Source organism: Mastomys coucha, unplaced genomic scaffold (assembly GCF_008632895.1).
Source record: "Mastomys coucha isolate ucsf_1 unplaced genomic scaffold, UCSF_Mcou_1 pScaffold7, whole genome shotgun sequence".
Lineage (NCBI taxonomy): Eukaryota > Metazoa > Chordata > Mammalia > Rodentia > Muridae > Mastomys > Mastomys coucha.
Genome location: NW_022196913.1, coordinates 17,791,306 through 17,805,532, shown reverse-complemented (window position 1 = coordinate 17,805,532; position 14,227 = coordinate 17,791,306). Strand labels below are relative to the sequence as shown.

The following is a 14,227-nucleotide window of genomic DNA, read 5'->3' as shown; positions in this document are numbered from 1 at the left end:
CCTATGGGGAAGCCCACCTCAAATACTCATGTGGGGGCCAGAAGAGGCCATCAGGTGTCTGTCAATCTCTGCCTTTCTCAGGTTTCATTGAATTTGAACTAGGTTTGCAACTAGCCAGCCCCAGACATCCTCTTGTCTCTGCCCACCACAGTGCTGGCATGACATGCAGCTGCAACCATACCCGGCTCTTCACTTCTTCACAATCACGCAGTAAGCACTCTTACTTGCTGAGCCATTTCCTTAGGCCTCACATTCTAACTGTTGGATCCTGAAGGTTCAGAGAACTGCCTTTGATACCCATACATTTAGGAAAGGAAGGTCGCAGGCAGGAAGATCAGGTAAAGACCAGAGCGGAGAACTGTGGACCTAGCCTGCATCCCATACCCTCTTCTCATGGGCCGAGGACAGAAGGTGGGTGGCAGGGAAGGGGGGAAATGAAGGTTTGTTGGTCTTGCTGTGGCAACCAGATAGAAAGTGGAATGCAGGAACCCATCCACAGCTGGCAGCAGGTGCTAGGGTTCATGCTGCTGGGTGATGTACCATGGTGTTCTGTGCAACTGGATGGGGCTTTGAAGTGCTTGTTGGTATTCCATGATGCATGCGCCTTAGTATTCTATGGTGCCCTGGTGGTTCCCTTTATTTTCACAACACTTTATCCTTTTGGTACTTTCCCAGTGTGCTTTGCTGTTGTGATGAAAGAATGATAGCCATAGTTTTAATGATACTTAAGATTGCATCCTGAAGAGTCACCTGTACGATACCCAGCAGGCTGTGCTGTCCCAAGCCTGGGGATGTCTCCTGAAAGAAAGCCTGTGTGCCTATGCCTGCAGAGTCTACAGTCACATCTGAGCCTTTCACCAAAGCTCAGCAGCTGCTAGCAGAACACCAAACAGGGCTTTCTAGAAGCTGGCATGCCCTGCAATTTGCTCAGGAGCCCACATCTGTCTGTCCTTCTTCCCTCACAGGCACATTTTCCATTACTGTGAGCACATGTGGAAAACAGATATGATGGTCACAGCTTCACACGTCCTTTTTGAGTTAGGCAAGGGTGACTTTGGTTTGGTGAGAAGACTCATCCGAGTTTGCAGGCTCTTGTGGGGAGTGGAAGAAGAGAGTGAGTGCCTTGCTTGATGTGAGAATGGCCATGCCAAGGACCCCGGTGCTGCGGTTGCATTGAAATCAGCCTTCTCTGACTGCAGTGGTTTAAAAGAGAATGGGGGGACCCCCAGAGGCTCATACACTTGGAGGCTTAGTAACCAGGGTGTGGAACCATTGAAGAAGGCTGGGAGGAGTGCCTTGTTGGAGGAAATATGCTACTGGAGGTGGACTTTGAGGTTTCAGAAGCCCAGCCAGGCCTAGTGTCTCTCTGCCTGCTACCTGCAGATCAAGATGTAAAGCTCTCAGCTACTGCTCTAGTGCCATGCCTGTCTGCTTTCTGCCATGATGATCATGTATTAACCCTCTGAAACCGCAAGCAAACCCCCAACTAAATGCTTCCTTTTATAACTTGCCTTCGTTGAGGTGTCTCCACATAGCAATAGAACAGTAACCTAGGCTCTGGGTAAGACTCAGGGAAATGGCAAAGCTTTCTCCTGGTCGGTGTGCAGAAGCTGTCCATGGTACCTTCTTCCTGGAAGCCTGAGACTGTGTCTCTACAGAGACATCCCTATTGAAGTTAGTTAAGCCTCCCTCCTTATTCAGCTGTATATAATAACCCTACCCCCTTGTTCAATGTGCAATAAACTCCTAGTTGTACGTATAAAATGTGCTGGATTTGGAGGCTACTGCCAAGTCTCCATCAGAGCATAAAGCCCTGGCAAAGCTTTTTAGTATCTGTGGTTTCTTCATGTCAACCGTTAGGTCAGATCCTGTAGCAGTGCAGGCTCTTGGTAGGAGCTATAGTTCCCAGATGTCCTCTGCCATGGGCCTTGGAACACAGCATCAGCTGCATGGCTTCAGGAAGGGAAGCAGTCCCTGGGGAAATGGCCTTCTTTCTAAGATGTGTTTGAAGTGGTGCATGTTGCAGAGCTGAGTTGGCGAGTGCATTGCACCCCTAAGGGCACAGTGGGGCCACAGAAGAGTCAGAGGAGAAAGTGTGGTGGGTTTAGAGGGCTGTGACTGGGACCAAGTCTCTGCAGTGCTCCAGGAGCTCTACTTCTGGATTCAGGTCCCATTGCCTCTCTAACATACCTGTTTCCAGATCCCAGCCACCACTTTCACTGTTCTTGGAATTCCCTGGGAAGGCACAGGTTGTAGTCTTTCCTGCCCGGTGCTGCTGTCATAAGTCCTTCTGAAACATGGATGTGGTCAGGCGATGGTTCTGACACTTGGCCTGTGCAGCCAATTCATGCCCTACCCCTCCTCTTTCCCAACTGCACTCTAGTGCCAGTGTCCAACCTCGATTCATCGGGACCTTATCTCTCTGGACACACACATGGGACGGGGGAGGGAGGGGGAGGGGGTGGGGGAAAGGGGAGGGAAAGAGAGATAAGGGGAATCAGGTTCAGGTTCTCATGCAGGACTTTGGGCCCGAATTCTTCCTTCTTAGGTGAGGTCTCATGTATTCCATGCTGGCCTCCAACTCATTATGCCACTGAAGATGACCATGAACTTCTGGTCCTCTCCTGCTTCCACATCTCAAGTGCTGGGATGGCAGGCAGAAACCACCATTCCCAGCTTACACAGCACTGAGAATCAAACCCAGGACAAGCACTCTAGCAGCCAAGCTACAGCCTCCGCCTGTTCCCTCAAAACATACACAACAGTGGCAGGAACAGCAGTGGCAGGAACAGTGGCACCATCCACATCTGCCTGCTGTGGTGGTGGGTACAGCTAGGCCTCAGACTCTGGGTGGAGGCATGAGTTGATTCCTCATTCCATGCAGTTTAAGTATAAGGGACCCAGGAAAGCAAAGACAAGGTATACGTGTGCAGGTGTGGAAGGGTCAGAGATGGCAAAGGTCTCTGCAAGCTCAGCTGAGTTAAGGCTGTACTGGAAGCCAGAGAGAGAAAAGCTTCCTGGGATCATGGCGTCTAACTGGTATTGAGATTACAAGTTCAGGCAACCTGTACCAGTCGTGTGTGTGTGTGTGTGTGTGTGTGTGTGTGTGTGTGTGTGTGTGTGTGTAGGGGGTTATATACATGTACATGAATCCACTTGTGTACTCAGAAGCCAGAGGAGGCTTTGACATTGTGCATCTAGCTCTGTCCCTATCCTCATTCCTTTGAGGTAGTCTCTTACTGAATCTGGAACTAGACTGGCAGCCAACAACTCCCATCCATCACACCCCACCCCCATCACTGGAGTTATACATGTGCATAGCCATGCCCATTTTTGTGGGTTCTGGGGTTTGAACCAATATTCACCTGCTGAGCTGTCTGTAAAGCCCTCATACCAATCCAATTTTGAGGCACACAACTTTAGTTCTTTTTGCTTGTCTACCACATGGGTCTGCCAGAAGAAAAAGTGACATGGGGAGCTGTGAGAGGAACCTGAAACGTCTGTGTCGCCTGTGTGCAGGTGTCTTGCACATGTGTAGCTCTGAGAAGCTGTAAGATGAAATGGCCAGTGAAGTGAATGGTTTAGAGCGTGGGCTCTATAGTTTGGTGTTAGGACACTTACGGAGGGGTGTGCAGTGCCCTGGCTGCAATCCTTAGTACTACAAAGAAAAATAAAATGTAAAAAGGCAATTTTTATCTGTTTAGCATTTATTACTTGCTGTGGTAGATTTGTATTGTGGGTTTCTTGCAGTTAGAGCTCAGATCCAGGCCTCTGTGCTAAGCAAGTGTCCTTAGCTATGTTCCCAGCCCAGCGGTGGCAGGTGTTTGTCGGTTTGAAACCTTTCATCATTTTTATATATGAATGTTTTGCCTGCATGTATATGTATGTATCCCATGTGTGCCTGGTCTCAGAAGACATTGGATCCCTGGGACTGGAGTTATAGGCAGTTGTTAGCTGCCTGTGGATGAAGATGTAGAACTCTCCTTCTCTGGCACCATGACTGCCTGGATGCTGCCATGCTCCCTGCCGTGATGATAATGGACTGAACCTCTGAACCTGTAAGCCAGCCCTAGTTAAATGTTTTCCTTTCTAAGAATTGCCATGGTCATGGTGTCTCTTCATGACCTCTGGAAGGTCCTCTGGAAGACCAGTCAGTGCTCTTCTGAGCCAGGTCTCCAGCCCTTGTGGCAGGTTTCTACCCACAGGAAACATTCTCTGTAGTTAGTCAACTGGGGCTGATGGGGGGCTGAACACATTATAGAAATGATTGTGTTAAACATATACAGTTGGCCTTTACATTTGCAAGGAATAGATAGAATCTGTGACCCACAAATAACAAACTCTAGATGCTTAAGTCCCTTATAGAATTTGGTGTAGGTGTGTGGCCTAAACTTGTTCTCACTTTAGTATATAACATGTCTCTAAGTTAAATACCTAACGTGTTATGAAAATAGTGTTTTTGAGGAATAATGTTGTCTTAGGGTTTTCACTGCTGTAAAGAGACACAACTCTTTACAAGTGAGAAATGGCCAAGGTAACTCTTATAAAGGAAAACATTTAACTGGGGCTGGCTTACCATTTCAGAGGCTTAGTCTATTATCATCATGGTAGGGAGCATGGCAGCATAGGTGGACATGGTGCTGGAGAAAGAGCTGAGAATTCGACATCTTGATCAGAAGGCAGCAGGAGGATGCTGGGTGCTAAATTGGTTGTATCTTGAGAATAGCAGACCCCAGAGCTCACCAAGTGAGGACACACTTCCTCCAACAAGGCCATACCTCTTAATAAGTGCCACTCCCTATGGGCCAAGCATTCAAACACAAGTCTGTGGGAACCATGACTTTTCAAACCACCACAGATGTCAAGAGAAGTCCGTAGGTGTTCAGCACTGGTGCAATTCAGTTGCTTTGGTTCTTGGCTGGTTGAGTCTGGGATATGGATAGAGTGTGTGTGGAGGACAGAGCAATCTGTCTTCAGAGACGACCTTGTAAGGCAGTCATCACAGAGTTTTATTTTCAGAAGATGAGGCTCAAAAAGATTGTTATTGTGCCCCCTTCACCCATCCTGAGGATGATGGGATAGAGCATTTTGTACTCCCCCGGAGTAGTTCTTTGAGCCCAAGCATGTTCTCATCCTCATGCACAGGCAATTTTGATAGGATGCTCAGGCAGGCCAGCCAATAGGCACAGACTTAAAACAGTCCTTGCCACCTCTTAGAAATGGGACCCTATGAAGGCTTCGCAGGTTAGGGGGCCCAGAAAGTGGTCATTTTGTAATTTGAAGCTGAGAATGTCTATCACTAAGAGCCATGCTCCTGCCTCAGCTTCTTTCTAGACTGACCCAGCATGTGCAGCTATGTGAAGTAACAGATCCTGAAGCATGTCTCTCACCTTCCCCAGGTTACCCCTCTACCTGGCCTCACTCTTCATCAGCCTTGTTTTCCTGTTGGTGAATCTGACCTGTGCTGTGCTGGTGAAGTCGGGAGACTGGGACAGGAAGGCTATTGTCTCTGTGAGAGTGGCCATCAACGACACGCTCTTTGTGCTATGTGCCATCTCCCTCTCCATCTGCCTCTACAAAATCTCCAAGATGTCCCTGGCCAACATCTACTTGGAGTCAAAGGTAAAGGTGGGAATGTGATCAAGGTTCCCTATTCTGAAAATGGCTTCCTCACTTGCACATAATACACAACAGATCTTGCTCACTCTGGTTCACTGAACTCTCTAGGAAAACTTAGTCTGGTTTAGAACTCTGTTTACCTGTTAACTTGTTTTTGTGGTGTTGGATATCAAACCCAGGGCCCGTATGTGTTAGGCAGGCACCTACCACAGAGTTACAGCTCCACACATTTTAAAAATGATTTGGAGAAAATATCTTTGTAAGTTGCCTGGGCTTGCTTTGAACTGTTACTTGCAGTCCTCCCACTTCAGCCACCACCCTTATAGCTGGGATTATGGACCTAACATCTACAGGTGTGCTTTGATGAACCTTTTTAGTGCATGAGCTAATTAATGTCAGTCTCCCATTTCAGCGGGGTAGGTAGTATTAAATCCCCATTTAACGGACAAAGAAATCGAGGCTCAGAGAGAGGTCAAGAAGCTTGTCCCAGGTCAGAGCTCATAAATACAAAACTGAAGTGAGTGTGAGCTGTCAAGGGCCAGGGTTGTTGGACCTCTGTGATGACTCAGATTGAGGCTGGGCCCTCACCAGCTTCTCCCCGGCTGTGGGCATGTTCCCAGCACTTGCTGCAAGATGGAGTCACACTTAGAGGAGGAGGCAGCTCATGCCTCTTAACCACCACCGTGTCTCCCAGCCTGACCTCCATGCTGTCTTATCCCCAGGATTATGAGATGGGCACATATACAGGTACCCTGTGGTACCACAATGCTTCAGCCAGGTCCCTGCATCTCCTTTTCTGACAGGTTCCCAGCCTAAGCCCTGGAAAGCTTAGGTGGGTATGCAGAGAGCCAGGGGGACGGACCCCACCTCCGTCCTTACCCTCATTTCTCTTGCCCGGCTTTTCGGTTGTGAAGACTTAGTGATTTTCCCAGTGTCTGCTTCTGAAGGCAGAGCCTGTGTAGCCTGTGACAGATCTGCTGTAGCTTTCCTCTGGGGCTCTTCTGGCCTTAGTATGCCTTTGGCCTGAGAATTGCAGAGCAGCTGGGCTCCCATCAAGTTGTGCCTTTAGAAGTGATAAGTAGATGAAAATTTCTGCCTCAAGCCCTCACAGGGCACCCTGTGATTCAGCTGGACTCATGAAAATCCTACACGTTAGCTGGGCCAGTTCTTTCATGATGAATCCTTGATGAATTTTGCCATAAAGTTCATTACCTTATCTCTTATACATGAGTTGTGCAATTTTTTTTTTAAAAAACTGCAGTTTTTTTTTTTTAAAGGATTACGTTATAGATTGTCAGGTGTACTTAGCTGACTCCTGTGATAGAATGATGTTTTGATTTAGTGACTCCTCAATGCAGGATGCAAGTCAGCTCTGCCTTTCTTTGCTCCTGTCAACTAGATACGGGTTCTTTAACTGACTGCAGGAACTGACAAACTTCATAAAGAGGGATAAGTCACAGATAACTCAAATTGATCCCACCCCAGGGGCCAAGCAGGATTTCTGTGCTCCCCATCTAAAAGGTTCTTCTACACCTTGATTAAGACTGTATGCCTCTTGACTGGGGCTAGCCTGGTATGCTTATCAGCCAGGATCTTGTTATTGAGCAGTGGGACGTAAGAGATCTGATGAACGTTTTGATATTCTGGTTCTTAAAGATCGTTGTGGGCTGAGGTGATACCTCAGTCAATCAAGTGCAGACATAAGAACCAGGGTCCAATTCCCCCAGAAACTATATTAAGAGCTGAGTGCAACAACATGTACTTGTAATCTTGGTGCTCAGCAGAATATAGAGGATCAGCAAGCTCCAGGTACAGAAAGAAAGACACAAGACAGACAGACAGACACAGGGAGGGAAGCGGCTAGTGTGCCTGCAGTGGGTATACCAGCAATGGTCCATTCCTGTTGGCTTTGTCTTCCAGGGCTCATCAGTGTGTCAGATAACTGCCATTGGTGTCACCGTCATCTTGCTCTACACCTCTCGGGCCTGCTACAACCTGTTCATCTTGTCATTTTCTCAGATCAAGAACGTCCATTCCTTTGATTATGACTGGTACAATGTATCAGACCAGGTAGGTGGGACATGACAAGGTGCTGCACAGTGACCAAATCAGTGGAATGTAGTTGAGTTGCTATGACACTGGGGACCAGGTTGGTGGGGACCAGATATGTGGGGGCTAGGCAACGTGCTGCCTGCACAGGAACTAGATCAGTGGAATTGTAGTAAGATGCTGCCTCGGTGGGGACCAGGTTAGTAGGACGCAGCGAGTGCCTGCTGGAAAGGCCAAGCTCCCTGCTTCTGCTGTTGTGCAGTGCTAGGTGTACAAAAGTAAACAGGCATTTTCCCTTCCCTGTGGGAATTGATTGCCCAGTGAGCTATAGACACAGGTAACCCAGTGTGGTAGAAAATGAACTCCTCGAATGGGTCTCTACTGGATTATTCTACAAACACTTCTTAATGTCATCTGGAAAAACAGCAAATACCCAAAGTGTGTGAGTTTAGCTATAAAATCCCACCAGTGGTCACAATGGGAGCTAATTTGTTAAGACAGTGAGAGAGAAAAAAAAATCATGGCAGTGAGCTAAATCCCAAATTGCTATATGCACATTAGCCCTGGAAAAGACCAAGCTGACTGTAACCTAGCAACACTGGCCAAGCCTGTCCCACAGGTGCAGCAGGGAGGAAGCTAGGCAAGGATGCTAAGGTACATGTGCTGTTTGAGGGATCTCTAGACCTTAAGCAGTGGCTGCTTACAGAGCTGTTCTTCATGCACAAGGGTTTTCAAGAGCAGGCAGTTAGCAGTGGCATGTATGAGTTCAAACCATCACTGCTACCTCCTTGGCCTTTTTTACCTTTCCAGACTGAAGTTCCGTCAGGCAGCAGATTTGCTTTTAACACATTACTCCCAATTTTCTTTCAGTCAAGAGCTTAAAAGCTCTATGCTTGGGGTGTGATGTTTTTGAGATGCTTTTTAGTGGCCTCCAGTGCCTGTGTCTTCTCGGTGAAAGGGAGACCACACACGGCCGAGCTGTGGTATCTAGGAGACATGAGTATCTTCACTCTGTGGGCGAACATTTATTTGGTCTGTGCTTTCAGCATGATGTGTTAGAAAAGGCTTGAGGACCAGGCTGTGGCTCGGTGTTCTCTCCCTGGTAATGGGCTGGTTCCCCTCTATCCTGGGACCTTCCCTCCATAGCCATCCCCTTGGGCTCTGCCTTGCTCACAGGACTTTTCCTCGGCAAGCTGCCTGTGGTCGGCTCTCATGGGTGGAGAGTAATAGAGTGTGGCTAATGTCAGGATGACTCTGCACAGACAAGCCGCTCTCCTTTAGGAGTCAGGGCTGGGATATGGGCTCTGGGTTCCTTCCTCAACCACAAAAGTAAATGAGTAGCCAGTCGTAAATAATCATCCTAAGTGTTTTCCACGGTCCTCCAAGGCCTGCCCTATCACTGCGACCAAGATTCAAAGTGCAAGCTTTAAGGGGAGCGTTTCACTGTTTCTAGGAGTGTTTTCTGCTCTCTGTCCTCCAACGCATGAGGTCTCATGACTTCATTTTCCCTACTCTGGAACAGGCAGATCTGAAGAGCCAGCTGGGTGATGCCGGCTATGTAGTGTTTGGCGTGGTGCTTTTCGTGTGGGAGCTCTTACCCACCACCTTGGTGGTTTATTTCTTCCGGGTCAGAAATCCCACGAAGGATCTTGTGAGTACCCCTTGTCTGTTTGCTGGTGTCCCTAATCCCCCTGAAACTGGTGAGTAGGATATGCACCCCTCCCCTTTTTTAGTGGAGCTTCTTGCATCTCTTTGTGGGGTAGGTAGGTCATCCAGGACTCTTTCAAGGAGAATCTTCTTTTCCCTTAATTCTCTCAAAGAAAATGTGTGTGGGGATTTAGCGGTATTTTATATATATGAAATATCTCATGGCCTGGGGTTAGTATTCACTGTCCTCCAAACACATATACTGCTGCTCTTTCAGCAGAAAATGGAGGGCTGGAGATATGGCATTTGGTAGAGTGTGCTTGCCTAATATGTATGAAGCCCTGGGTTTGATCCTTAGTTACACATAAAGCCAGGCATGCAATCCTAACACTGGGGAGATAGAAACAAGTGGATCATAGAGGTTCAGTGGTTCTTGTCTATGTAATGAGTTCAAGGCCAGCCTGAGCTACATGATACCTTGTCTGAAAGTACCAGTAAAAAAAAAAAAAAGGAAAACAGACTCACTCTATCCCCAGAGTGATGACCAGTCGTCAGGGAGTAGGAGAGTAGTGCAGTGGCATCATGGTGACCATGCTAAAGCCACCCACATCTTCTGCTTAACAAGTTCAGAATCCCCTGGAAGCCTTGCTGTACCACACAAGCTAGGCAACAGCTTTGCCTTTCTGACATACATACACCCAGGAGGGTGAGGAGTAAAGTTCTGGCCAGGGAGAAAGGCACAGAAGGGTGCCTGTAGATGTGGCACATCCCTGGTCCATACCCAGGTAACAGTTTGCTGCTCTTCTTCCCACTCATCTCTGGGTGATCAATACTGAGCCAGACACAGGAAAGAGCAGGGTGAGATGGGAGATGAAGCCCAACCTGGCTAGCTATGCCTTCTCTGCCAGGATAGACTCCAACAATGGACACTTGCATTTTTGAAAATCCAGTTTGGGGCAAAAAGTATGAAAGGATTGAGGGAGGATCTTGAGGTAAGAAACTCCCAAGAGCCTGTGTAATTGTACAGGTGTGTCTCTACGTGGACCGTCTGCTTTAGTCTGGAGAACTTCTTGAGACGATCCCACTATAGGGCATGGCTGACCTTGAGCTAAAACCTTGGCCTCCCAGGTGCTGGGGTTATAATCATAAATGACCAACCATGCCTGGCTATTTGGACATATCAGTGAGGATTAAGACAGTGTATTCATCTCTGGAAGTAAGAGCTATGGATTTGTTAGCATTATAAACTGTATGTATATAATGGATTTCACTGTGGTGTTTATACAGGCATATATTTTTGTTTATTCACTCTCTTTCCTACTGATCTCTTGTCTCACCAATTAGTCCTCTTCCTACTTTCAGGTCCTTTTTAAAACCTATAGATCCTCAAGGAGAGAGCAGCTCTTCCCTCCCCCATGCTGTATTTTGGGGACTGTAGCTCAATTGGTAGAGTGCTATGGAACATAAAGGAAAACTTAAGATTCAATCCCCAGAGCTTGAGAGGTAGAGGAAGTAAAATAAAAAAAATTGAACGACATCTTTGGCTTGAGACTAGCCTGGGATACATAAGACCCTATACCCACTCCCCACCCCAAAATATGCACTGGCACGTTAAGCATTCCTTCCTCCCGCTAGCTAGCAGGCAGTTGTCTGCATGGATGCTAAAGTGATAACATCTTCTTCTAGACCAATCCTGGGATGGTCCCCAGCCATGGATTCAGTCCCAGATCTTACTTCTTTGACAACCCCCGAAGATATGACAGTGATGATGATCTTGCCTGGAACATTGCCCCCCAGGGGCTTCAGGGAAGGTAAGAGCCAGCTCCTGCTGGAGCATGCTGGGCCACTGGAACAGATGGAAGTGGAGGGCTACTACTGCACAGAGCTGTTCTGCAGGGTTACCTTCACCATGGCAACTAGCCAGGTGTCAAAGATTCCTTCTCCCAGCATTTTTCCTACTCAGTATTCCATGCAATGCTTAACAGCTATGCTGGTTTTAAAAGAAATCAACCTTTACTTACAGGACCTCTCCGAGCCTACCCAGAGAGAGCATTTGCTGCTCAAATCACTCAGTGGAACGTGATCCGGGACATCCAGGCAGGCCTCTTGGATCCTCTTCTAAAGCCAGAGAATATATGAACGATTTATCACTAGAGTGAATATATTATAAGAGCCAAAATTTGAAATTTGTCATTCTTAACAAGTTATTGACTAAGATATTCAGAAGTGTCATCTCATTCATTATTTGCTACAGTTCTATGAGATCAGTATAATTAAGTTCTCATGGTTCAAGATCTGTGGGAGTGGGAGTCCCTTTTGCTGGATAAGCAGCGTGGCTGGCCCTGGGGCATACCTCAGTGCCAGAGCACATGGAAACTGCCTCTTTTCTTGAAAATTCACTTGCAGACTGGACTCTGTCCTTCTTGGGGTGGGCATTTATACATGGTAGCATTCACAATGGTGCGTGTATGCTCAAGACAGAAAACCAGCTGTGCCTGGTGCCTTCAGCTCGATCCAGTGTGGATGACAGCTAGGAAAAGGAGGAAGGGAAGCACTTGTGGCCCTAGGTCCCTCCTTCTCCTCTCCTGATGCACCTGGATCTGCCCAGGGCTCAGAAAGTTGTGCTTGCATTTTGCTCTGTGTAACAGTGAAAGTCCTTGGAAATGGGGGAAGTGCTCTGAAAGGACCTTGGTTTGGGATACAGAACTGAGACAGAACACACTGCTGTCTCAGTGAGAAGGGAGGAGAGACCCTTGTCAGATAAACAAGACAAGGTAGCAATTAGGGGGAAGTGCAGAGCTGCAGATGTCAAGTACAGACTCTGGAAGCAAGCCAACATACAAAGATTTTTCAGGGTCAAGAGCTATCCTCCCAAGAGTTTTTGCTCCACCTCTTCCTAAAGCTTTTCTCTTATCTAATCTAGCTGCCCCAAGCTTTCACCCTGTAACCCTGGTGGAGTGTCCCTAACCAGTAATTGCCAGAAGTTACCGAGAGGGGAGTACTCACCCTGTACAGATAGCAAAAAAAGACCCTTTCCCATGATAGGGGAAAATAAAAAAGTGTTTTTGAGTTCTAATGATATCTTAGATATTGCTCTTGATGACATTTATAGGTGTTCACTCATCCTTGACAACAGCCCAACAAGAAAATTGCTAATGCCTTTCTTGTTCCACAGACAAGGAACTTGAGACATTAGACATTATCTATCCAAAACACACGATAATCTCTCACCTTAGGGTTCAGACATATTTTTCTGCTAAACCCATGTTCTCCACAGTGGCTAGTTTTTGGTTCTGTAATTCTAAACTTCTAAGCTCTGCAGGGTTCAGTAGACTTGAATTCAGGCTGTTTGGTAGAATATGGACAAGATACTAGCCTCAAAGACTCAGGTCTATTGCTAAAATCTGCATGCCACATATATGCAATTGTGTCAAGCCACTGAACTGGTTTTGTTTTGTTTTTTTTGTTTGTTTGTTTGTTTAAAGTTTTGCTCCAGACTACTATGATTGGGGACAACAAAATAACAGCTTCCCGGCACAAGCAGGAACTTTGCATCAAGACTCCACTTTGGATCCAGACAAAGCAAGCCACGGGTAGTACCAGGTGACATAGTCCTATGGAAGAGTCCTCTATTGAAAACCTTCAGCCAGACAGACTGGATGACAGCTGAGTTTTTAAGGCAGTTTTCCTTATGAAACAGAACTTTATTTTTTGCTATAGCTTTCTCATGGCTCCATAGGGCTAAGCAATAATTTAGAGCAATAAACCCTTCAGTACTAGCAGAGAACCTGGCTATTTCAGTGGGTATAATTTAAACTTTTAAAAGAGATTCTGTACTTTTATAAAGATGTATTTTATATAACTTAAATACTAATGCTAAAGTATACTAGGTTTTTCCTTGATTGTTAATTGCAACGCATGTTGTAGTTTGCACAGACTTTCATGCATAATTCACTTTAAAGCGTATAGAATACGTGGTCTAGCAGTTTAAAGCTTTTGGAAAAGCTTCCACAGATCTTACCTCTGAAGGTCACTCGTGCGAGTGCCACAGTGGTGAGCTCCTTTAGCCGCCACTCCAGTGTTCAAAGTTAAGGGGAAGCAGAGCACCGCGGTCTGTAGGACGCAGGCTCAGCGGTAGTAGATTCTCCTAATCGTTACCCTAAGTCTGGTGCTGCTCCATCTGAAAGCACGACTACAAGCACTCCAGTGGGAAGTGGGTACTGTCAAGATGTAGTCCCCAACACTATTAAACCTCCTCTGCTGTGTGTGTAGCCATAGCGTTTTCCTCAGCCCAGTGGAACTGACTCCTCACTACCTCAGTAGGACGGAAGGACTGCGCCTTCTCCGACTCAGCCAGTGCTCGCTATAGTCAATGACAAGCCAAGAGGTCCCCATGGAGTATTAACAATAAATATTTCTGGCCTTCAAGCTCTAAAGGACTGTGGACTCCTGACAGCTTTTCTGTAAAACATGCCTGTAATTTGTAGGAGACTGACACGGTGCTCACTGCCTGTTAGTTTTAAATAGTATTCTGTCTCTTAAAAGCGATTTGTGATGAAAAAATGGGCTCTGCCTATGTGGTAGCAGAATCCCTATCTCAGCCAGAGTGTGTTCCAGACAATGGTCCCCATGTGCCATCTCCGGGCTGCCCTGGGAAAACTCTGGAACCAGTGTGACCTTCCTGGAGGCTGGATGCTCTGGCTTCTCACAAAATGCATTATCTTGTTCTACAGGTCACAGAGCCACAAACAATCTCACTCAGTCCCCACTTTTAACTTAACAGGGTCAAGCCCACTTTCTCCTATTTTGTTAGATTTAAAATTGGGAGCCCAAGTTCCCAATGGGTTGTGATTAGGTGTTCATTGTAGAGCACAGAGTTGAAGACCTCGCATAGTCCCACACACCTTTGCCT

At 46.9% G+C, this 14,227-nt stretch overlaps 1 protein-coding gene across 2 annotated transcripts in view; it reads left to right on the top strand.

The window, feature by feature from the left end:
- The window catches only part of Gpr137b (G protein-coupled receptor 137B), a 35,948-nt gene extending 22,194 nt beyond the window's left edge, over positions 1-13,754 (top strand). Inside the window, exons 3-7 of one of the 2 annotated variants that reach the window (XM_031359607.1) lie at positions 5,400-5,622; positions 7,540-7,689; positions 9,191-9,319; positions 11,002-11,126; positions 12,801-13,754. In XM_031359607.1, the coding sequence (XP_031215467.1) occupies positions 5,400-5,622; positions 7,540-7,689; positions 9,191-9,319; positions 11,002-11,126; positions 12,801-12,912 (739 nt within the window). In that variant the 3' untranslated portion in view covers positions 12,913-13,754. Of the gene's footprint in view, positions 1-5,399; positions 5,623-7,539; positions 7,690-9,190; positions 9,320-11,001; positions 11,127-11,338; positions 12,044-12,800 lie in introns of those variants that run through there. The other variant, XM_031359606.1, reaches the window with a different exon arrangement.
- Positions 13,755-14,227: the final 473 nt, after the last annotated feature.